General features: G+C 41.8%; 1 protein-coding gene across 1 annotated transcript in view; it reads left to right on the top strand.

Annotated features, from left to right (window-relative positions):
• The window catches only part of LOC123373224, a 101,862-nt gene extending 77,511 nt beyond the window's left edge, over positions 1–24,351 (top strand). The window contains exons 6-15 of the mRNA XM_045022092.1: positions 316–396; positions 2,572–2,694; positions 3,757–3,849; positions 13,912–13,972; positions 14,520–14,626; positions 19,683–19,886; positions 20,356–20,522; positions 21,380–21,531; positions 22,315–22,394; positions 23,510–24,351. Coding sequence (XP_044878027.1) covers positions 316–396; positions 2,572–2,694; positions 3,757–3,849; positions 13,912–13,972; positions 14,520–14,626; positions 19,683–19,886; positions 20,356–20,522; positions 21,380–21,531; positions 22,315–22,394; positions 23,510–23,644 — 1,203 coding nt within the window. The 3' untranslated portion in view covers positions 23,645–24,351. The remainder of the gene's footprint in view (positions 1–315; positions 397–2,571; positions 2,695–3,756; positions 3,850–13,911; positions 13,973–14,519; positions 14,627–19,682; positions 19,887–20,355; positions 20,523–21,379; positions 21,532–22,314; positions 22,395–23,509) is intronic.
• Positions 24,352–25,853: the final 1,502 nt, after the last annotated feature.

The following is a 25,853-nucleotide window of genomic DNA, read 5'->3' as shown; positions in this document are numbered from 1 at the left end:
TGGAAAGAAAGATCATAGCGGTCCAGTGCTGGAACAGAAAAATGCCATTTTTAAACCAATAAATGTAATCATTTGCACTCAAATATTAAACAATAATTGTTCTCATCTTAAGGCTTAGTTCTGCAATTTAATGGACTGTTTCTCTGAGTCAAGTTACTCATATGTAAGTGTTTGCAAAATCAGACTCTTAGACCCATGTACTAAAGCTATAATTAGCATTTTATAAGTAGCACACTCTTTATTTGATGGTTCATATGCAGTTGAGCTTAGTTAAGAGTGCACTGAGTTGATTGTCTCCTTTTCCATGTTCCACAGATTGTAAAAGATATGCAACAAATGAAAATCAGACACATGAAGGTAATCAAAGAATTGGACTGTATAAGAAAAGATAGCCAGGTAATTCTCTTGTAAGATTAACATCAGTGTTCGGTGAGATTATTAGTGTTTTTTTACCAACAATATGCTATGAAGGGCCAAATTCTGCCTTATTTACATTCATTCACCTCCACAATCTAAGTCTCCAGAAATATCACCTGTAACTCCTTAAACAAAAACAAACAAACAAAAAAACTCTTATTCTCTGGTGCAGTGAAGTCTGCTCTTAGTTTTTATCATGTGAGTACACGTCTTGATTTGCTATATTTATTTCCTTTCCTTTTTCTTATTTGACTGTTAAGTGCAGCAGTATATACACAGGAACTTTCTCAACTTCCTTGTTTATAAACTTGCTTCAGGCATTCTTAGCAGATGCGGCCTCCCTCTAGTGACTGACTTTATTACTAAAAGTCCTGAAATTATGTCAGAGAATATATATATTGAGCTAGATTGTGCCCTATGCAAGGGGTAGTGTCGAGTTGCACTGCCACACGGGGAGCACTGAAAAGCATTTTGGCTCCAAGAACTTCCTGGCATTCACCTTTATGGGGTATAGACATCTCAATCTCTACCTTGTGCACTGATCCCGTCCTGCTTCTGTTTGGAGTGCATGGATGTGTTCTTTTGATAGCTGAATTTGCTATGGTTACTGTGATGGAGGGGATGTGATCCCTGAAGACATCGTGTCTGATACAAAATAGTATTACTGTAAAATCAGGAAACATAATCATTTTTCTATTATAACTGGGACTGTAAAGGAGATGCCTTCTGTCTGACACTTTGGTCTGATCTACAGTAAAAAGTTCTACCAGCTCAATACTTTTTTTCAGCTTAGTTAAGCATGTGTCCACACTTAATTTTGTCCCTTACCAATAAAAGCCTCTACTTTTGCCAGCACTGTTATTCCCTTTTCAAAGCAGCATAAACCCCTTGCCGATACAGTTCTATTAGCACAATGACCATGTGGATGCACATGTATCCATACCAGTGTAAGCCGTCCTGTAAGCACATGCTGGGACCTTTTGCCTTAGCCATATCTCTTCACTATGGTCACTATCTTTCTTGCAGTCTCTAGCTGGTCCAGGGAAAGACAGCCAACCAATTCCTAGACAGATGGGACTGTTAACATGCAAATTAACTTTATTCTATCCAAAGTGTATACAAAGAAAAAAATTGACACGTATGCAGGTTCAAAAAGGCTTTGGAAACATCCAGGGGAAATGGAATTAAAGAAACAAAGATTACAGATCTAGTGTTGAGAGAGTTCAGAAAATGACTATTGTTCCTGGGTAAAGAATGGAATTTACTTAACTTAATACACCAGATAGCTATGCAAATACCACGTATGATTTCACATCTAATTGAAACACTCACACCTACCACTTTCAAGAGACTTCATAGATTCTTAGGAGTATAAACAGAGATGGTGAAGAAGGTGGGAGCGGGGCAGGAAAACAGAAAGCTGGGAGTATCCCTCTGGCAGATGGCAAGTCCGAGACACAGCCAATGAAAGGAAAGTGGCCATGCTTTGACAGACAGATAGACCAAAAGAGATTAATACAAACACAGGGCACCTGATAATTTCATTAGTTTCACAGCAGTAATAACTGCCCTGATTTTAAGAGGATTGCTTTTAATTTACACCAGTGAGATCAGAATCATGCCCAGAGGCCCTAAAGTTGTATAGCTACTTTATTATCTGATACCTTTATTGCTAGTAAAAGTGTGGGGGTGGCGGGAGTGGGGGGTTGTTTTGTTTTTCCAACTTAGGTGAGTCTGGATGTAGACTGAAACCTAGCTATGTTTTTTCCTGATTGTACTTATTTTAGTCTCTCTTGTAGATTTTCTAGTAAAACTATATTTGTTTAAGGTACTTTGATCTCAGTGCGCTTCTTAGCATAATTCGCTCTGATCTGTTCTCAAAGACAAATATACTTCTGATAGCTGCTGAGAAGGAGAAAGGAACAAAAGGCACCAAACCTGAAGCACTTGTTCAAAGGTTTTATCCCAATGATGGTATCCAAAGATTGACAGAAGTCAGTATGATGCACAGGGAAAACTGCTGGGTGACAGAGAGATGAGAATAGGGTGCCAAGGTGTTGTTTTTAATGTAACTTTTGGAAAGTTCAGGATTTTCTTTTTCAGTTGCTTTTTGAGGCCAGCTTTTTTATTTTCTCATCAACCTTCTTTGTATAGGAACAGGCCATAATTGTTCTAAAGAATCATCACAGTGGAAAAATGAAGATCCTGAAAGCCCAGTTAGAAGCCTACCAAGAGTTGGTAGACAAGAAAAATAAGCAATGGCAAAATACAGCTAAGGTAACTGAGAACTTCAAACTTCATCACAGGGATGAAAATTGCAGACATGCTCACTGGGCAGTTTGTGACACAACTGTAAAGTGAAGCACATGGAACTTCATAGACATTCATTCAAAATACTTTCACCTATTTTTGTACATTTTCATTGCAGAAAATCATGCTATTCGGAGCCTAATCCTCAGGTGGTGTAAAGAATCATAGATTTGATGTCAATGTATCTATTCTGATTTATGTCAACTGAGGATTTCACCCTTCAATTTTATTTTTTATTTTGTCCTAAATATGCAGTCTTGATTAGCCTTTGCTATCACTTCATAAGATCTGCCCCAACTTAGGAGCCACAAAGCTGCTTAAAAAGCGGCTTCCTACATGGTGGAGCAGAACCAGGAGGGAGCTGATTCCCAGACTAGGTCATCAGTTCTTCTCAGGGGAAGGGAAATCAAATGGAAATAATCCAGTCATGAAATGTAGTGATGGAGAAGACCTAGCATAACATTGTGGCCATCCCCCTGCCAGAGCAGGATTGTTCTTTATGTTGTACATTTTCCAAGGCTTTGTTCATACCTGAGCTTATCTTCACTCCAATTTAAGGGATGGATTCCCTGAGCATGGTTCTCCCATGCTAGCCACAATTGCACATCTTATGAACTACACACCTGGTAATAGGTACTGTTAGTCATTAATATTATTAAGCAAGACCTAACTTACCAAGATATTCAGCTAATATAAATTGTATAATTCCTGTTGGCAGTAGATAGATAGCCAGGGTTATTGAGCTGTCTCTTCTCTCCCATTAAGAAATAAGTTCATGCATGATATTTGCTTTAGGTAAGCAGGGTGTATCTTTAGAGTAATCTGTCCATTTTATTTGTGTTTATAGCAAATTTGCAAGGTGCCTGTGTCCCCCTGTGTGTCTGTTCCACAGAGGTTAGGAGTCTGCAATACACTTTACATTTCATTGAAATATATGGATAGGAATAAATGAATATCTGTTTTACAAAATGAAGATCTGTTACAAAAGGTTTGACTTTCTACCTTATTGCCCTATTCCAATGCATCCAGAGTCTGAGGGAGAAAAACAGGCAACTGAGCCAAGATAATAAAGATCTTCTTTACCAGATAAAGCAACAAAATGAGAAATGGGCAGAAGAAAAGGTAACTGAAACAAGTTTTTTTTTCTTATTTCAAGTTTTTGGGTGGGATGTTCAAAAGAGCCTAAGTGATTTGCAGGAACGTGAGTCTCGTTGGCTTTTGAAACAGTCTGTGCACCTAAGTCACTTAGGTACTTTTGCAAATTCCATACCTTTACTTACATTATTTCCTTTTTCTTGTACCTGGTTATAAAGCCATACTATTGCCTGTTCCTGTTCCCTTGCTCAGGAGAGATAAGAAACCACAAAACATGCTGATTTTTATCCAATAATTGCCCTTAAAAATTAACATAAATAACTTTTATTAAACAAATTGGACCAGATCCTTCATGCCCATTGCACTTGATCAGGACTGCTCTAGTGCGGCAAAGCATCCAGAAACCTGCCAAACCTGCCCAGCTAAGGATTCCTACAACTTGGGGTGAGGGGGTTCCCAGGGAAAAGGTGTTGTAGCATCCCTGAGCTTGGACAATCTCTCATTGATGGAACAACCCCTTGGGTCTGTGGACAGCTGGACATAATTTAAAGAAGCCCTGAGGCTGCTCCAAGTTACACCAAGAGCCTAGAAATCTAGCACCTGCCAGGATTGGGCAGCCACAAAAGTGGCAGAAAGATGCTTTTATTCCTACCTCTCCTCAATTGTGCCAAGCATCACTTGGACATAGGTGATTATCCAGCCCATTTTGATTTTCTAAAACTTTATTCTGCACTGAGTCATCATCAGATTGTTCTCTGTTTGCATGAGGTAAAAGTACTTCAGTCGCACAGTATTTTGTAAGACTGAAACAACTCCATTACATTCTGTTATTGGGAGATCTTGTTTATAAGGACGTCAGCCTCGGAACGTAATACAATGCATTACAGTGTATCAAAAGGTCGCGATACAGCCCTGGGCCTGGTTCTTTTCCTTCACGCCAATTATATACTGAGATAAATGCATTGACTTCAATGGAGTCAGCCCTTATTTACACCAATGCAACTGTGAACAGAGTAAGGTCCACCAACAGGTTTATTTTCAAAATAGAGCACTGGGATTTATGTAAATTGTCTTTAATGGGGTGACCTGAATTTTCACATATCATTCTCTGAGCACCCTACTGAAAATGCATATTGTATATGGGCCTGATTCTTCTTGCACTTACACCCGTGTAAATCCATTTATTTCAAATTACTTCACTACTTACGCTTCTCTCTAAGTTACATAATAATTAAGGCTACATTTTACTCACGGATATTTTTAGTAAAAGTCATGGACAGGTCATGGGGGGCAAACAAAAATTCACAGCCCATGACCTGTCCATGACTTTTACTATATACCCCTAACTAAAACTTGGGTGGGGGGCCATGGGTGCCCAGGGTGGGGGCTGGTGCGGGATCCTCGTTAGATGGTGCTGGAGGGAGGGCGGCCCACATCCCAGGACCCCTGCTGGTACTGGCGGGGGGCATTGGCGGGACTGGCAAGAGCTCCCTATCCGACTCCACGTGTCCTTGTAGCTCCTAGGTGGCGGAGGAGCCAGGGGGCTCCGCATGCTGCTCCCACCACAAGCGCCGGCTGCGCAGCTCCCATTGTCCAGGAACCGCAGCCAATGGGAGCTGCGGAGGTGGGGCCTGTGGGCACAGGCAGTGCACAGAATCCCCTGGACCCTCCACCCTGGACCATGCTAGTGGGAGCCAGGGAGCCCCCGACCCCGAGGTAAGCACTGCCCCAGATGTACCAACCCTCTTCCCCAGTCCTTAGCCCCCTCCCACACACCCAAACTGCTGCTGCTGGCCCAGAAGCTGCCCAGCTCAGGAAGCCCCTGAGCCAGCATTGGCCGCTGCAAAAGTCACGGCGGTCATGGAATCCGTGACTTTCGTGACCTCCATGACAGACTCACAACCTTAGTAATAATAGACCAATTTCAGCGTTGGCATGCCCCCAGTGCAATCCCACCTCACTGGAATTTGCACTGAATGTTAGTCATTGCTAAGTTTGGCTCAATACGTGAACTTAAAAAGGCATTACCTATTCTGTTTTTTCCAGGGCACAGCCATGCTGTGATTAGGAAAAGTAATTAAATATGACAGCTATGTATCTTTATTTCTTTATGGATTCAGTTATCTCCAGGGGCGGCTCCAGGCACCAGCACACCAAAGCATGTGCCTGGGGCGGCAAGCCACGGGGGGCGCTCTGCCGGTCGCCGCGAGGGCGGCAGGCAGGTTACCTTCGGCAGCATGCCTGCGGAGGGTCCGCTGGTCCCACGACTTCGGCAGACCTCCCACAGGTGTGCCACCAAGTCCGCGGGACCGGGAACTTCCTGCAGGCAAGCCGCCGAAGGCAGCCTGCCTTCCGTGCTTGGGGCGGCAAAATACCTAGAGCCGCCCCTGGTTATCTCATAATGAATTTACCTCTTGGACACGATTTAATGCTGTAGTGAAATTTCTTTCAGTTGGTGCACATACATTATTTTGCTCACTCTGAGGTGCCAGTTTCATAACAATCATTGTAATGAATGGACAGCCAAAATTCGTCTCTCCTTTATAAATGCTGAGGTACATTTTGATTCACAAATAGCATTTGCCTTTTGAGGACAGCTGTAACTGTGGGAGTTTCAGCCTTAGTTCTGAATTTACTTGTGCTCTGTAGGAAAAAGACAGAATGTTACTATGTATTACACACACTGACAGATTCTGCTCTCAGTTACACCAAATTTACATCTAGGTAGCCAAAAGCAGAAGCTGACCCTTAATTGTTGTCAGAGCTGTACCGGTGTGGTGCTCTGCTCTCTCCAATGTTGATATCACTCGGCTGCATGCGTGAGTTCCCTCTGTGTGCTGCCCCAGCTCTGCGCAGATAGCTGACACAGCAGACCCGACGAGAACCCCCAATAACCACAGAGTCCAGTAAGATGCAAAGTCACGTCGACTACGTTTATTGCGACCTCGGACACAATGGCAGTTCCCTGTAGGTTTCTTAGCCTAATTCAGGGCATACTATGAGAAAGTGCCTCTTGGCAATGGACCCGGCTCAGTGGCGGGACTTTCCACTCCCCCTTCGGCCGGACAAAGACACCACCCCAGGGATGCATTCTTATACACAGATACAAACAAGTTACACATCACACCTGACGTATTGAGGTGCAACCTCTCTACGTAGCAAGTTACAACCTTTCTACGTATTAAGGTACCGCCTTCTACCTTGCACATGTTGGTTCGATCAAAACAACTCTATCCATCATATTACCCTTTTGCCCCTGTCATTGGGATGGGCCAACCTGTTCTTTATTATCTGTGTGGAATGTATAAGTATGTGAATGTTCAGTACCTTTTAGGTACGTATCAGCTCTTTCCTTGCCAGTTTCTGTGAGCAGGGCCTGCCTCTGGCTCACAGCTTCACTTTACTTTATGTTAGCAAAGTCTTGACCATTACTTTAGTTCAGGCCTCAGGCCTCATACCGGGCCTCTGATACCAAGGTTTATATCTTAGGGCCTCCTCTTACTACATTAATTTTCTAAAATGTGTTTTGTTTTATAGTTTTCTGTGTTTTAAAGTAGATTTTGAAATGTACCAGTATTAATATTTCATATAAAGATGTTAAAGGGACAGTATTTCTCAAATACCCTTTATAATCCCAAAATAATAACTGTGACTGTAGATTTAAAAAAAGGCCCAAAACCCAACTTATCATGGAAGCATATGAAAACATTCACAGCCACATCATGATGCATTTACTCACACTGAGTAGTTCCTTATTGACAAGAAGTCTCATTGACTTCAATAGGACTTGTGAAGTAAAGTATTAACTGCCATGGGTGAGGATATCACAATTTGGCCCTGTGACAAAGTGGGACTGTTCTTAATGTTTCCTCTGAATAGTGTGTGGGTGCCTCAGTTTCCCCTATGCATTTCTTAAGTCTCTAGGGGGTGAGAGTATTGCAGAGCAAAAGGCTAGTGCACATAAATGGCCGACACTCTGTCTCCTGGCAACTAATGGCCGAGGCGCTTCCCCCCAGCAAGGAGATAGCTAAAGGTGTTGGAGAACAAAGAGATCAGGTGACCTCCTGGCCCAGGAAAGGAACAAAGGAGGAGGGGCTGGAGGGTGAGTCAGTTTGGAACTAGCTGGGGACGAGGAGTGAGTGCAGACGTGGGTGTCTGGCTCGCTGCCCCCAGGATGGACCCAGCCGAGGGGTCCTGTTCTCTGTACCTACAAGCTCTGTTTTAGACTGTGTTCCTGTCATCTAATAAACCTCTGTTTTACTGGCTGGCTAAGAGTCACATCTGACTGCGAAGTGGGGGTGCAGGACCCTCTGGCTTCCCCAGGACCCAGCCAGGGTGGACTCGCTGTGGGAAGCACATAGAGGGGCAGAGGATGCTGAGGAAGGTGGAAGCCATGTGAGCTTCTTGCCCCAAAGACAGTCTGCCCACAGAGAGGAGACTTCACCAGAGTCCTGACAGGCTTTGTAGGGAGAAGTTCCAGAGCATCGCCCGGGAACTCCGTGACAGGCCCTTACTAAAGTATGCAGAGTAATGGCTTGTTCCAAGACTTTGAGGTCTGCGGGGGGAAGTTCTTGAGTAATTATTGCAATTTTATATGCAGAGTGAGCAACTACATGTTTAAAGGGATATTCAGACATCTATATACCAAATTATTATTACTACAGTGTTCCACGGTATGGAAGCATTGGCTGACATACAAAGCAATGAAAGAAACATGCCCACTGTCATAATGGCATTCCCTAAATTATGATAGTTTAAAATAAAAAAAAGTTAACTGCATTTCCACTTCTGTCTTTGAATAACACTAATATTGATCAGTGAACATCAAGGTTGTCTGAATCAGTGAAAAACAGGTGTAAGTGAGAGAATAATGAGGCTTAGCTTTCTTTGGTTTTGTTTAATTGCAGAAGCACACACAAAAAAGGTGTACTTTCAGTTACACTTGGGCTGCAGATAAAGAGCATTACAATTTCTAGAGCTGACTGGAGAAAAACCATTCAGTTTTTCCACAGCTTTCAAGGTTTCAAAATTTTTGTTTCAACGCAGAATGAAAGCAAACATTTCAGTAAAAACAGAATCTTGTTGGACTGCCTTTTATTGGAACTTTCTTATTCAGGAATGTTTTATGGGTGCATATAGCCTGGAATGTGAGAGATCTAGGTTCAAATCCCTACTATCCTTTTTCATCCTAGATTACACTGATTCAGGGAGAGCAAAGGTTTGAACCGTGGTCTTCCATATCCCAAAGCCGTGACTTAAGCACCACTACAGAGAATCTCACTTGCAAAACTTCCTGACCTGATATGTCTCCACAAAACATTTAGATGAAATTTCATTTTGTAGAAATGTTCCAACCAGGTCTAATAAACTATGCTTTTTTTTTCTCCAAAAAAAACTACCAACTATTACCGACACAGATGCAACTCCATTGGTGGTGGCCATGAGCATTTTTGAAACCTAGTCATCTAACGTGTATCAACAGTTCTAACAATTAGTGCTTCCACCATTTCTACAATGGGTGGAGCTGCACTGTTACCAATGGTGGGAATTTTTTTCCCAAAATTCTTACTGCAGACAAGTACTTAGAGTCCCTTTCAGAGACAATTATGGCTTTCTCAGCATGAACTGTCACTAAAATACATGACAGGACTCGTTCTCTTTGGCATGGGGGAGATTTTGCTTCTGTTCACATTTTACACTGAAAACACAAGAATTTCCAGACTGGAACATGTCTCATTAGCAAAGAGTGAAGCTGAATAAAGGTTAAGTTGAACAAGTGGAACTTTATTATACCCTGTGAAATGCTCTTTCCATGTGGCTCAGCTGGTTCCAGCCTAACTCTTCGCATTCTCTGTTCCTTCAGGAAACATTGGCTCTCTAATTGCAGTTCCACTGATCATGATACATTTCCCCTAATTTACAGACATTTTAATATAAACATTAAAAACAAATAATTGATGCCCAGGGCCCCACCCCATATCCCATCAGTCAGAGGTAGTTTGGCCTCCTTAACACGTGACCACACCGGAAATGACCCTTCTGTGTCCCTATCACCTGCCTCTAAATCTAACAAACTATCTCTGTGCAGAGTCTCCTCTCTTCCTGTGGGGCTGGCCTCCAGATGACTCTTTGCCTCTCCGTTTTATGATTAGCTCTATCTCTGCAGGATTTCTTTGGGTATTGGGTCTCCTGGCTCATAGATGTCCCCTGTTCTTCAGATCACTTATCTCTTTGCATAGGCACCGTATATGACTTGGGTGCACCGCACTCCTCACAATTCCTGTAGTCCGCTCCTTCTGGTGTCTCCAGCTCTGAAACATGAGGACATGTATCCTTTCTGAACCTACTGGGATGAAAGCCTACCCCTCACTGAAGTCAGTGGGGAAATTCCCATTGATTTCAATAATAGGGCCAGGATTTCACCCATGGTCTTGTTTGATTTTTAAATCCACACTATTATAACTCTGGATATTCTCATTATCCAGGTAACTGCCTCAGTCCTTTCTGGAATGCTGCCAAGACTCAGTGTTGTCTTGTGCCAATGAGTTTATTTTGAATTTCACAGTTTTGTGGATACAGTTAGTGGATATTTGGCTAACAACAAAAAATGATTGAAACTGAATTCTACTGTATCTGTCTATAAAATACTGAACATCCATAGTAAGATGTCACAAGATGTTTCAAGAAGTAGTTTTAGGAATCAATGATCAGTTAATGATCTAGTGCCACCTTTTGGTTTTGTTCTGCATAGAAATCTTTTCATATGTATTTTTAGGGAAGTTGCATGAATATTTTTGTCATTTAATATGACTAGTAATTATGGCTCTCTGGATGTTTTCAGAAAATATTCAGGACTCCACAAACACAGGAGTCATCAGACCACACAGAGAAAGTAGGGGTATTTTAATACCCACAATTTTATTTAACAGAATTGTGGCACAAAATATTGAGTGGAATCCTGGCTTCATTCAAGTCAATTGGAGCCTTGTCACTTACTACAATGGAGGCAGGATATCTCCCATTGTCTAGTGTCCAGAATTCCTTTGAGCAAACACAGATAATTTGTTATCATGTCATGCCCAGAAGTGAATTGATAATGCTTTTACACTGTCAAGGAAATCAGCAGCTGCTGTGCTGTAATGTCATACTCCACTGCAACACCTTTGGAGACAATAGCCCAGATAGGCAGTTGTGACCAAGGAGCTGATGAAAATGTTGTTTTAAGCCGTGTTTATGCTTCCCTGAACCTGGGCTGGATATGCACCTGATTAATTCCTTGCTATTAATTAGAGCAACCTGAAGTCTGCTATAAATTTACACCAGCTGACAATGGCCCTTTGGGGCCATACTGGCAGCTCGAGAGTATTGTCAACTCCAGCATTGCTCTGTACCCTATATGTTAGCCATGGGGAGGTAGTGATGTAGCTTGTGGCTGGATACATGGGGTGAAATCCTGGTCACACTGAAGTCAATGGCAAAACTCCATTGACTTTAATGGAGTCAGGAATTTACTCACCATGTTTAGGTCTTTGCAGTGGCACCATAGCACAGGAGCAGCCCTAAGCAGTTTCCTAAGAAGGGAAAATTTGGGCCAATATGCCTGTGTTTTAGTATGGGCCTCCCTGCCCTGTAGCACCTCTGGCTGAGTGAGTAAGTGACACTGTATGTGCTCCCTACCTCAGTTTACCTTCCCAGGAAGCCAATCATTTCACTTCAGGCATACTTGACTCAATGATACACTCCCCTTTAGGGTATGTTTATTACTAAACCTCATACAAAAGGAACTGTAACAAATAAACAAAAGGTGCTTTTGGCTTTCAGGGTTCCTCTGAGGTCTTCCCTCTACCTCTAAGCTGTGTTCTCAGCCCCCACAGGGTTCGGTCTTTATGCCTTTCTTCATCGCAGGAGCCCCACTTCTTTGTGGAGTTGAGTAATTCAAGCAATTATTATCCCTCAGCTGGCCCCACTTAGTCCTCAGGCTCAGAGAGTTTGGCAGCCTTCTCCTGCTGGTGTCTCCTCCCTGTTAACTCAGCCTCCACCCCGGCATCTTATTACTTCCTTCAGCATCTGCAGCCATCTGCCCTGCCATGAGGGAGGAGGCAGCATTTATGCTGGTCCCCTTCTCCCAACCCTTCCCGGGAGAGATGCAGAGCTTTGCCTCCTGCAAGGCTCCTGGCCTGGGACCCCTAAAGAAACAGTAGCAGGGTTTTCTCCCAAGCTCAACTTACTCATTGGGCTGCTTCCTCTGTCCCATATCTCCCAGGTCTGTGTTTCTGTAACTGGACCTTTAATCTCTTAAAGAGCCATGCCAGGTGGAGGGATGAACTGATCAGTAAGTGCTTAAGGGCAGTACTTCCTACTCTTGCAGGACATAATCTGGTACAGTCTGGTACATGACATAATAAACATGACAGTCTGTTGAGGCTACATAGTGGAACAGGTAGCTGTCTAGCCATGCTATAATGAGTATTTATTCAGAAGAATTCAAATTTTCAGATAAGTAGACCAGGCATCTCAACCAGTCTCCCTCATAAGAATTTGGTATTAGATTTTTGGTCTTTTTTTTTATATCAAGTAACTACAAAAACTCTTCTTGTGGATAGTTTAATGTGTGGCGTTTGGTGTATGAAGCCCTAAATGGCTTGGGACCAGGGGCGGATCTACAAATTTGGCCGCCCCAAGCAGTCATGCCCGGGAGGCGCCCCCGAGCCGCGGGAGCAGCGGACCTCCCGCGGGCATGACTGCGGAGGGTCCGCTGGTCGCGCAGCTCGGCTGGACCTCCCGCAGCTGCGGGCGGTTCGCTGGTCCGGCAGCTCTGGTTGAGCTGCCGCAGGCATGCCTGTGGGAGGTTGAGCCGAGCCGCGGGACCAGCAAACCGTCCGCAGTCATGCCTGCGGCAGGTCCACTGGAGCCGCGGGACGAGCGCCCCCTCCGCAGTCATGCCTGTGGCAGGTCCGCTGCTCCCGGGGCTCCGGTGGACCTCCCGCAGGCATGACTGCGGCAGGTCCGCCGTCCCAGCCTGCCGCCCCCCCGGGAAAGGGCCGCCCCAGGCGGGTGCTTGCCCCGCTGGGCTCTGGAGCCGGCCCTGCTTGGGACCTAAATGCCATGTAATACTGTCAGGGAGATATGCAAACTGGAGCCTTCTCAATTAAAAGTCAGCAAGCTACTGGAGAGAACATTCCCTTTAAGGAGCCCCAAACTCTGAAATTCATTCCCTCACAATCCTGGTCGGCGATAGCCCATATCTGCTAATCTTCCAGGCACACTGCAAAGCCTATTCCTCCCCTTCCCACACCTTGCTCCCCAGGTATTTGGGGAGGGAGGATGTGTTGAATGCTGGGGTTTGTGCATTGAGGAGAATTTGGTTTTGTTTTCCTTCCTGGTTAAGAGAAGTTGCTCGATTTTCTTTGGTTTTTATGAGTATTAGTATTTTTAATGTGCTGAAAAAGTGCCTTTTCTGTACATATCAATTGGGGCAACTTCAGAGGGGTGAAGCAGAGAGCTCCAATTAATGTACATTTAATACATGATGAATAAAAATACGTCAGCACTAGACCTACCAGCCCGTAAGCAATGCACAGTGAGAATCAACCATAAATAAAAAGACTAGAAAGGTAACATCATATTTCAAGAAAAGAAGTGATTCCATGATTACTTGTGTGAGTAAGGGTTTGAAGATATTTTGGGGCAGGGGCTTTCTCCTACTATATGATTGTACAGTGTTTAACACAATGGGACCCCATTCCTGTTTGGAGAATCTGGGTGCTGCTATAATACTACAAATAGTAATAACAAAAGAAGCCCATAATTTGTAATATACAGTACATGTATCCCAACTATTGTATAAAAAGGATACTGTATAACGTGACTGTTGATGAAGACAGATGCTACAGAAAAGATCTTGATTGTAGCTCTGGCATTCTGTTTTTAACTGTTGTTATTTATAATGATGTAATATTGCTTTATAGTCTTTATAGTAATATTGTTTATCTGAACAAAACTAAGTTGTGATTTATTACTCTGATTATTATTTATTATTTCATTGGGAATAACTGGTGTTCCTAACTGGTGTTCTATCATGTTTTGCAGACTTGGATTCTAGAAAGTTTCTTTCAAAAACTAGATCATCTGTATGCTCAGCACTCTTTGAGTAAGTTTCATAATTCAGACACATGATTGTTTAGATGGGATAGATATACTTAATCTAATCTTTACTCTCAGTGGTTAGTGTAGCCTCACTTCTAATTAGCTTTATTATGTCCTAATCCAGAGTTAACAAGGAGACTTACCATTGGCTGCAGTGGGCTTTGGATCAGGCTATAAATGCAGTTGAAGTTGTAGAGAATTCCTTGCATGCCTCCCTGATGCAAGGATAAGCATGATTATCCTTATTATATCATGGAAAGCTACACATCTGAAAGGGTCATACAACTATGCTGACCCTTTACAAATCCAGCCATAATATTTGTCTCAAAATAAGTTTAAAAAATACATATTACAATGTGTTTTTCTAGAGAGCATTTCATAAATTTACAAACAAATTATTTTTGAATAAAAATCACATTTCTCCTATAAATCAAGGTTTATTCTGATCCCCACCCTGGCACTAAAGGACAGCTTTTAAAATTAGTTATTAATTAGGAAATGAATTGCAAATGCTTAGGATTTTTTCTTTCTTGTTTTCCTCCCCAATTCAGCACTGCAGAAACTTCAGAGAATCAGACTGAATATGGAAAAAGTGCAAGAGATTGTGAATTTATGCATGGATTTTCCTCAGCAAAAAGCCTTAGTTACAGCAGAAAAGGTAGATATTTCAGGGGTACTAGAGGCTATGGCAGAACAATTGAACACAAAATGGAAGAATGAAAATGTAATTGGTTTTCTGATAGCATCATCTTTACAATTGTTCAAGCTGTTTCAAAGGCAGTCAGTCTGGTAAATGTTGAAATAAACAAGGTGTCCAGCTGATATCAGTTGGCTGCGTGCATGTGTTCCCTCTGTGTGCTGCCCCGACTCTGCGCAGATAGCTGACACAGCAGACCCCCGAGGGAAGCCTCAATGATCACAGACTCTGATAAAATACAAAGGCACCTGACCAGGTTTATTGTCAAAGAGAAACACAGTCTCTAGCTCCCCGGATTAGATATCTACAGTTCTGCTAGTACATATGTGCTCCCTGGCAATGGACTGGCTCAGTCAGTGGCAGGACTTTCCACTGCCCCCTAGGCCAGACAAAGACGTCCACTCAGGGATGCATTCTTATACACAGGTACAAACAGGTTACGCATCATTGAACGTACTGAGATACAGCCCCTCTATGCATTAGGGTGTTGCCTTTCTTCTGGTGCAGATTGGTTCAAACAAATAAGTTTATCCATCATACTATCTATCTATCGTATTGTCCTTTCATATTATCTCTTCATCATATTGTCTATCCATTGTATTGTTCTTTCATGTTGTCTATCCATCATATTGTCCTTTTATACTGTCTTTAGGCTGGGTCTGCCTGTCCTTGTTATCTGTGTGGGATGTGTTTGTACCAGGCTGTTCTGGTGCCATCCTGGCATACATTCATTTTATTAGTGCTTTCCTGTGCTTTTTTCATTCGTGCTTTTGGCAGCCTTCCTCTTGCCAACTTCCGTGAGCAGGGCCTGCCTCTGGCTCACAGCCTAACTTTGCTTTATGTTAGCAATGTTTTGGCCATTACTTCAGTTCGGCCTCAGGCTTCATACCGGGCCTCTGATACCAAGGGTTCATGTCTCAGGGCCTCATCTTACTACACTTGTGTTGTCATGCAAATATGTGTGTAGTTTGAGAATGACAGATTGGTGGGCACTAGTTGAAATAAAGCTGTAATCTAGATTCCATGAACGTTGTGGTTCCATGACTATTGAAAGAGGTGCAAAATTTATTTTTGGAAATGTTATTGTTGCTATAGAAATTCCACTTCTCTGAAAATGTGGCTGTCACCTTCTTTTCTGCCTTAGCTCCTCACTGGTGCTTGCTAGTTGAAACCTGTTATGTTCTAACTGATCTTCTCCTTGCAAGGAGAAGAACAAGCTGTTTTCAACAAGTGTGCTCCAGACTAAGCCTGGAGTAAAGATGCTTCTCAGACCCATGTCTTTGAGTAGGGCATTCGGGTGTGAGTAGGCCAGCAGCACCCCATCATTTCAAGGTAGAAAACTGAAACATGCCCTCTCTGAACTGCTCGCTTTAAGGACATGACAGTCAAGTGCTTCTTCCCATTATGACCTATACATCATTGAGTTTAAAAGAAAAAAAATCAATGAATACTTTTGAATAATGCATATGTTCAACTCACAATCCGCTGAAGAATATTCAGTGAGCAGAAAAGAGGCCAAACTGATGTGATTAATTATTCATTGCCAACTAGTCACACAGTTCTAATAAGTACTGTACAAACGCTGCACTACACTAATATTGTTGCAGTATGTTTATATGGGGTTTTAGTGTCCAATACAGTAGTAGCTATAATAATGGGACAATTTTATTCATGTGATGCTAGTAGCATTGACTATATTAAGGTTGCCTAACACTTCCCACTGTAAGATTCCTTTTTCAGTTGTTTATAATTTTGCCAAACTTTAACTGTTTGGGCTGAAATGTTCAACTCTAATTGCTGATCTTAGGTTGAATTTTTTTTGGAAATTTTCAGCTAAAATGGTTCTGCCATCTCTGAAAATGAGATTGAGGAAAAACACATTTTTCCTTGTGTTAAAAATATTCTTATAACTGTTTCATTGAGAAGGTTTAGTGCCCTATGCTTTGGAGCAGGGATTGAAATTTGGTAATGGTGTCAGGGATGTGCCATTTGCCTTCCCCATGAAAATTCACCCAAATTTGGCCAGGTGATAAGCCTTGGAAAAATTTCATTTTGCATATGCACAATAGAGATTTGTTAGGATTTGGCAGCTACATTATCAGAAGATTCTGTCTGCACTGAGCATGCTCCATCACTTCATAGCTCCTAAATATTGGACAGTGCATGCACCATTCCAGGGTTGCAGGGGCTGAACAGACCCTTCAGTTGCTGCTCTGGGTCACTGTGGTGCCAGGCACCAGAAATGAGAGCATGGAAACACTCTGTCCTGTGATCTCTATACAGGGGCGGCTCTACAAATTTGGCCGCCCCAAGCAGTCATGCCCGGGAGGTGCCCCCGAGCCGCGGGAGCAGCGGACCTCCCGCGGGCATGACTGTGGAGGGTCCGCTGGTCGCGCGGCTCGGCTGGAACTCCCGCAGCTGCGGGCGGTTTGCTGGTCTGGCGGCTCCGGTTGAGCTGCCGCAGGCATGCCTGCGGGAGGTCGAGCCGAGCCACGGGACCAGCGAACCGTCCGCAGTCATGCCTGCGGCAGGTCCACTGGAGCCGCGAGACGAGCGCCCCCTCCGCAGTCATGCCTGCGGCAGGTCCGCTGCTCCCGGGGCTCCGGTGGACCTCCCACAGGCATGACTGCGGCAGGTCTGCCGGCCCAGCCTGCCGCCCCCCCGGGAAAGGGCTGCCCCAGGCGGGTGCTTGCCCCGCTGGGCTCTGGAGCCGGCCCTGTCTCTATACTTCTGCTGCTGGCATCTGGGCAGGATGGAGGAGGATTCAACCTGACTCTAATGTAGAGAAGAGAGTCAGAGCTGGGGAGAGGAAGGTCAGGCAAAGGAGTAGGACATAGAACTTGGTGGCGGGGAGACTGGGTGTCGGGGAGGATAGGGATAGGTGGGAGGCTGAGACTGTACAAGGAGGGGAACTGGAAATGGGAGCCAGTGGAATGACTGGGAGGTGGAGAGAGGAGAGGAAAATGAGGATGAGGAGGCAGGGTCATGTGGAAAGAATAGTATGTGATCATGTAATTAAAGACTGTCATAATGCATATACATATGAGGGTAAATAAAGGTTGCATAGGCAAACAATTCTCTGATTTCCTAACTTTTGAGTGATTGAACCTTGCAACCTAATGTTCAGTTAATATAGATTTTATTGTTATTTAATGAAATAGTAGATGTCAAAAAGCCATAGTCAGCTTTATTTCTTTGATAAAACTGTAGAAAATAGATTTGTGGAGGAGGTAAATAAATATTGTGCTACTGTCAAAGTACAAGAATCACAGTGTACGGAACCAGCTTTGAGTTCCAAATCTTTTGTGGAAAGTACCATAATGATGACAGAATATTTACAAGATTTTTTTTCATATTTGCATGTTCTATTATAAATCACATCGGGCTATTCAGTCAGACCTATAACTGCATTTACTGTATATTCTGCTGTACAATATCACAGAGAGGGTGCTTCCTGCAATGCAACTTACTCCTCCTAGGAAGTTCAAAAAATGAATTCAGTGCTGGCTGGCTTTTTGCCCTTGGAGACTATAGTCCCCTAAATCCACAGAAGAGTTACAGCACAAGCATTAGCAGGGCAAGCTTCCCATCCACCCCAACACTAGCCTGAAGACCCCTTCTAGGAAAGAAAAGGTAGTTCAATCTTTATGGGCCATTCAATCCTTGCTATCTGCTAAGACTGACCACGGAATGCAAATTACAGATTGTACAGTGAATATATACTAGGAATTGCACTGTTACCACAGTTCCAGTTTATATAGGCCTCTGAATAGCCACTGGATAAATGGTAGCTGCTTTCATGTACAACCAGCATGGGTTGGTTTGAATCAATGACCTAGGAATAAAGGATTTTTACTATTATAAATTCCTCAGCCTTTCAGTTATCCACATTTAACTATTTTTAAATTATGTTCATTCCCAATTTAAAGTCTTTCTGAAGGTGAGAAACAATTTTACCTTTAATTAAAGTTTTTAAAAATTCACTTTTTTTGCAGTGCCTTATACTTGATTCATGTGATCTCTGAGGATAATTCCATTTGAATGTAGATGGTCTATTGCACAGTTAGCAGAGAATAGATTAATTCAGCTTCATTTAGCAGTGTCCTAGGGTGAATTACAACTTTATAAAATGCTGTATAACAGATATAGAGGTGTTCTAAAAGATTAGGGCAACTTAAAGATCTTGTTCATTCATGTTATTGATGGAGTTTTTGTCCATGCATATTTATTAGTTTACAATTAATGAGAAATGTACATAATTGAATATTATTTGAGCTCTACACTGAGACTTATTTATAACATTTCATGCTTGACTCAATTGCAGAAGGTTTGTTTTAACTGTTTCTTATACCAGATGCGCTATTTCCTTAATGTAGGCATATGGGGATTTTTAATGCAGAAATCTTTTTAGGATAGTACTGTCAAATTTACTTTATAGTCCTACTTTATTTATAACTTGCTAATCATGTACTTCAACATATTTTTCAGTTACATTATGCTCTTTTTAAATTGTGTATGCTTTGGGTTTTGTATCTTTTTTATTAATCACTAAAAGTTTGATGCTTCAGTTATATTGTGAAATAACATAAAGCATAAAAGAGGCAGACATTCTTATAAATGCCATAATGGCTGCTTTTCTAAGCTATTTGTTTATGAAACTAAATGAAATCACTCTGTATTTTCCATTATTATGGCTTTATAAACATTTACTCCCTGGATTTCCTGTTGTGATTTCTAAAGTACAAGCCATCTCCCCCAGTGTTATTGATTTTGCCCACTCTGTAATTTTAGATAGCATAAGGCTAAGTACAAAAATCTCCTGAAGTTTGCTCCCCTAAATTGCAAATCCAAGTTCTCAATGATAAAAACCAATGTTTCCTATTTCTAACGACCTCTTCTGCTCTTTTCCATTTTTGCTCCATCTCTTCCTTTAAAATCATGGCGATTCTGCAACTATTGGGCCAGATCCTAGTTCCACCCAGAATATGAATGTGATTTATGCTTTGTTACATTTCAGGTAATTGACGAGACGGAGGAACATGAACATTTGCTGCAAAAAGAACTTCTGTGGAAAGCACAGGCCATGCTGGAAATGGCAAAGCAGTCCTTATACAAACGAGAGAGAGAGGTAGCTGAACTTCTACAAAGTGAGAGTGGACACAATGAAACAATGAAACCTCAACTCACAGTTACAACATTACTAAAAACTCTTGTGAGCAAGGTAAATCTTAATTAGATCCGTGGAAAATATTTGTTGAGTTTTCTAAGATGGGGTTTTCTAAGACTAGAAAATATATGAATTTATTCAAGATTTTTATAGATTAAAACAAGAAAAATATTATACTGCATGTAGGTTTTATATATTCATTTTATGTGTGTGTTTGTAAATTTATGTTCTATATAATGATTACAGCTGGGATTTTCAAGGGAGTAAAGCACCTGAACCCCACGGAAATTCACCATACAGAGGTAAATGGTAACTCCCAAGGAAACTGATTGCATCAGGAATTCAGTTAAAGCCTTTCATTGGTATTCTTTTCATTGCCAATTTTGTCAAATGAGAGATCAACTGCATGGAAAAAATAACATTGGAGGAGCAGAAAAAAATGCATCTGAACCACACAAATGGCAAATAAGTGCTCCAGATTTAAGGGAAATATGAAAAAAATCCAATTTTTAATCCATACTAGGTCCACACTATATATTGTGATGTACCTGAGGCACAACAATGCATTAATCAGCTTATTGAGAAGAATGATGCTGAAAGGGCTGATCGGAAAGAAGAATTTAATAATGCGCAGGCTGACATCCTGTCCTATAAAGTTATTTATGGAAATAAACCTATGGATTACAAAAGGTATGTGGGATATTTAGTAAAGCAGGACATAAACACAATATAGAGAATACTGGGTTGTTTTCATACTAACACACACAAAAAGGAAGTTTAAATAGAACGTATTGTGTCATATTTTATAAACTGTCAAAAGCAAAGTAATTCAATGTTAAGGATAACTGTCCTTTCCCTTGCTCTGAATGCTTAGGTATTATAGTATATTATGTATACTCTATACATACCATAATTCACACTGATAACATTCCATGTGATACCATGGAAGAATTAGATGATTACCGTATATTTTATAAATATGTTTTGGAGACCCAATGTGGATATGTCAATAGTTTCATTGGGTGCTTTATTGTGTTCTAAATCTGTATTTAGGGGCCTTTTTTATGGTCCATAAGGTCAAGACCAGACATTCTTGTCTATGGATTTTTCATGTCCAGCCCTTGCTTAGGGGGTGTTTATTTCTCAGATCAAAATAAGCTTCCAAGTTTAATATGGAAAAATAAAAGTAGAGACTATCTCCCTGGATGTTTCATGTAAAAGTGGGTCTGAGAGCTTAGCAAAGAACCAGCAATAAAAATACAGCAAATAGACTCACAGCTTGGTAGCTGGCTTGAATAGTTTTCATCTGGTATTTTATAGAACCTAAAATATACAAAGAGCAAACATTGCTGAAATAAGCCTATTTAGCTAGTTCATGCTATATATTCATAGAAATATAAACTGGAAGGAATCTACAGCCTCCCAATACTTTTCTGCCACTTCTTTTCCAAAATCCTTCCTCCAGTACACTCTGTGCTGACTACTAGAAACACAACAAAGAAGTAAACCATTCCTAATGACCTCTTGACTTTCTGAATAATTTAAAGGGAACAGTTTTCAGTGAAGCTTTCCAGAAATCTTGTGAATGCAAAGTCTGAATTAGAATATGCTGAAACAGAGAAGATTGCATTGGATTGCATCCAAAAGGGGGAAATCCCAGACTGGATTAGCAAACATTGTCCATATTTAACCTTGACAGGTGAGAAAGCTTCCTTTTAATTCAAAAGAACTGAACTGTTCTGAGCCCATTAATTTTAGGGATCGTATGACATGTTTATCAGTGAAGCCAAAGGCATTTAGCATATTTTTGGTTATAACAAGACACTTAAGATTTATTATGCTGCAAGGTACTAGGAGCATGAAACAACCAAGGTTACATGTATTTTAACCCAGTTCCTGAATCGGCCTGTAAAACTCAAGGCTATAGCATAATTTGGGAACACAGTAAAAACATTGGTTTGTGTCTTTTACACTTTCAAGACCCAAATGTGCTTGTGACACTACAGTATTGTAATGAGGTTCCTCAAAAATGGAAGTTTTTACAGGGGAGATAGAACCTTAAATTGTCATTAGGCTGCAAAATAATTATCTGACTTGATAGTTAATACCATAAATGGGGGAATGGATGGGGAAATTCACACTTCTGTTGGCACTGCTATTTCGGACTATCTATGGGAAGACTTTAAGTCTTGTGTCACTTTGAATTCAGAAACTTGCCTTTGCTTCCAAAGGTGAGAAACTGATGAGGCCAGCAGAGAAGTACCACAATGGCATTCCCCCCAAAACGTTCAGCTCACTTATTCCCTGATTCTGCAACAGCATGTGGGTGAAATGTTGCACCTATGCAGAGTAATATGGTTGAGGAGGAGGGGATGGAATTTTAGAACTCTTGGCTGAACACTGGCCATGTGCTTTGATTTGCTAAAGGTATATACTATACTATATACTATACCATATAGTAACTGTACTGTAATCTGGCCAGATTCTGACCAAAAAACGTATGCTGATGAGAAAAGCCACCTTCCAGATGAAGTCATGCAAACACTCAACAGAAAATCACAGGTAACGTGTTAAGATGTTTTTGGTATGTAAGGAAAGGAAAAATGATTAAGAAAAGATATAACCCTCCTCTGATTACCATTAAGGGTTTGGATACTTGCTTTGTGCTGTATGCTCTGCCCTCATGCGACATGTGCCTGTCCCTGAAACAGAGTTCTCAGTAAGAACTAGAACTACACACATCTAGGCAAATATATCATATGTTTATCTATTTCCCTTTTTATGAAGAGTCTAACATTAACCACTAAGTACATTTATAATAAAAAAACACCATAACACAAATCATGTAATCTATCCTTTGGGGTTTACAGTAGTATACTCATTTATTCACTGTTCTCCTGTGAATCTTTCATATGCCTTGGTGGTTATTCAGCCTTTTAAGCATTGGATACCCATGGCAGGACTTCTATACACACACATCTGAGAATTTCAGTCATTCAGACTGCCTATTTCATAATAGCATGAGGTACCATTTATACTATACTTCATTCTAAAACAAAGTGTAGATTAGATACAAAATGTAGCAAGGCCTGACTGAAATGGGTTTGCTCTGATAAAAATGACCTGATGCAAAATGCAGAAGAGGAAAGGAAACCTCAGCCCCAATAAGTTCTTCAGCGCCATTAACCTGTGCAGCTCTAGAAGAAATGGACGCTGTTTGCTGCTGCTGACAAGTGAGGTTTGCTCCCCCACAAAAGTCATTCCTTCCTGTGGTAATGCAGAGAGCTATCAAAGAGGCCCCATTGACTGGAATCCTAGTTCAGCCACAATGCATTGTTCATTGGGAATTTTCTCTCTCCCATAAATTATACAGAGGTGGCTTTAAAGACCACATTGTTAATATCAAACAAGGACTAACTATTAAGTCTCTAGTTCAGCAGTTACTACACCAGTGGGGTGTCCTCCTTCTTATTCCAATTTATTGTTAATTCACGTTAAGTCCTTCCCCACAAGGCCTCACACAGGGTTGCATGTATATTGCAATCCTACAGCTAAGCTAATTCTTCTGGAATTGGACTGGCTCCACGTTGGTGCCTGGTTGGGTTGCTGCACTGACAAGTGATGACCATGAACTGTAAAACTTTTATTGGTTAGTTTAATAATATTTATATTTTTAGGATGCTGATGAGACAAAGGAGCAGCAAGGGATGCACCAGCTTTGGGCAGAGGCCCCCATCACACATGAGGGGGTGTTGTGTGGAAAGGGTGGAGCAGAGAAGCACGTTATGAAAGAGCCCTGGAGCGAAAACTGATTGACAGAGTGGGCAAAACTTTCAAAAGCACTTAAATAATGCAGAAGCCTAAGTCCCATTGGCTTTCAATGGGACTTGGTTCCTCAGTCACTTGGGTGCTTTTGGAATTGTGACCCCAAGTTTAGAAGCATTCTACTATAATTTTTAAAAATCTGGCCTGAACCCACAATGGGATTGCATGGATGGGACCCCTTGTGCCCACCCAGAACTCCATTAACTTAACAAGGTCTGTGAGTGATCAAAGGGATGCATCCACACTGATCACATTGCAGCATCAGGACCTAAAGTATGTAACATTCCTACTTTCATTAACAGGAATAGAGCTGGTCAGAAAATGACTTTTTAAAAAATATACACATTTATATTTGCAAAAATAAATGTCCACTCTTCAGCAAAACGATAGAAACTTTCCCACCAGCACTAAAGCTGGTTGAAATGCTACAGAAAATGTTTGCAATTTCTATTTGTTTGTTGTTAAAGAAATTGCATACAATGAAACATTTCCAGTCAGCTCTAAACAGGAAAATTGAGTTTTACAAATGGTTCATCACTTATTTATTATTTTTGTTAGCGAAAGAAAACCACAGTTCTGACTGCTTCCCAACTATTTTTTGACATACAAATAAAAATATTTTAAATGTTTGTATTTAGAAAAGTTTGTCTAAATATTGATAGTTCCATTTGCGTTTAAATTCATGTTGGTTTTGGCTCCTTTCTGTGTAAATGTGACTGAGTGCAGCATGACAAGGGAATGAAGCCAGGCATGGTAGATAGCTATCCAGTACTAATATACATGCATGTATTTCTCCACTGTTTTAAATGTCCTCTTTTCTCCCTGGCCTGTAATATTCCAGAGTAATAAGTGGGAGAGAAGCTTGATTCAGTTTTGTAACTTTATTATTTAAATCTGTAGCATAAAGTCTGTTTATAAAGATGATGTTACTGTAGTGTTTATATAATATATGTATGTGTTGGGGTGAAAGGAGCCCCAGCAGTTTCTGACAGGGAAGGGGTTAAACCCCATTTCACCAGTTAGCCAACCCCTCCTAGATTCTAACTAGAATAACTAGATCTGAGAGAGGAGGCTGCAACTTAGAGAAAAGTCAAGAGTCTCTTGTTCTTGCAGTCTGAAGAGTAATTGTAGGTCTAAAACAGGCCCTTTTTCTTTTACTCTGAAGACTGTAGCTGTAGCAAGACCTTTTTTTTTTTGGCAGTTAGTTCTCTTTTAAAGTAAACTGCATCAAAAATTGCTGAACTCAGGCCAAGTGGCAAAGTGCCTTCTTTAATTTTACACAGCTCTGACTGGTACCCTGCAATAGAAAATATGATTCTGGATGTGGACTTTTTCCCACTTAATTTATTTTTTTAAATTGGAAAATGGAATATAATTATCTCTTCTCCCTGTCCAATTTTATAATTAGACTTTTTTAAAAGTCCGATATGTTTTTCTTCCACACTCCCCTGAGAGATGGGTATGTTTAAAGTACATATACCATGCCTAAATCTCAAATCTCGGAACAGGCTGAATGTTCTTCTGGCTAAAGGCTGTTCCTGGATCTGCCAAGGGATTCTAGGCCCTACTCTTGCACCAGGAAGTGTGTTCTCCTGAGCTCTGTGCGTCCACTGACTCTTTTTGGGGAACACTCCACAGCTCAGAGGGTGGCTAAGCAAAAGGTAATATTGGGTCATTAGTAGGGCTCTATGTTATTAGGCATCTGTGCGACCTCCGTGACTTCTGAAGCAGCCAGTCTGGCTGACACCGGGGCTGCCCGAGCAGTTGACCCTGGGGCCAGCTGCTCAGGCAGCCCTGGGGACAGCCACACAGGCTGCTGCTGAAGCGGCTCTACAGCCAGTTGCTCTGGTGGCCCTGCAGCCAGCTGCACCAGCCGCTGCTGGAGTGACCCTGCCCTCACCACACTGGTCTGTCCTCTGGCAGCCCTGGGCAGCTGACCGTAGAGACTACCCAAGCAGCAGCTGATGAGATTGCCTCTGGGGACCACCTGGGCAGGGTCCCAGGGTGGCTGGAGCAGTGGCTGTCCCTGGGGCTCCCCCCACCCCCACAGCAGTGGCTGGAGCTGCCACTGGCCCCCCTCAGGAGTTCCTCCCCTTCAGCTGCTGATGCCGTGCCCCCACCCCCTAAGATTCAATCAGGTTATTTACGGTATAAGTCATGGACAGATCATGGGGCTGTGATTTTTTGTTTCTTGCC

Source organism: Mauremys mutica, chromosome 6 (assembly GCF_020497125.1).
Source record: "Mauremys mutica isolate MM-2020 ecotype Southern chromosome 6, ASM2049712v1, whole genome shotgun sequence".
Classification (NCBI taxonomy): Eukaryota; Metazoa; Chordata; order Testudines; family Geoemydidae; genus Mauremys; species Mauremys mutica.
This window is presented reverse-complemented; position numbering and strand designations above follow the sequence as displayed.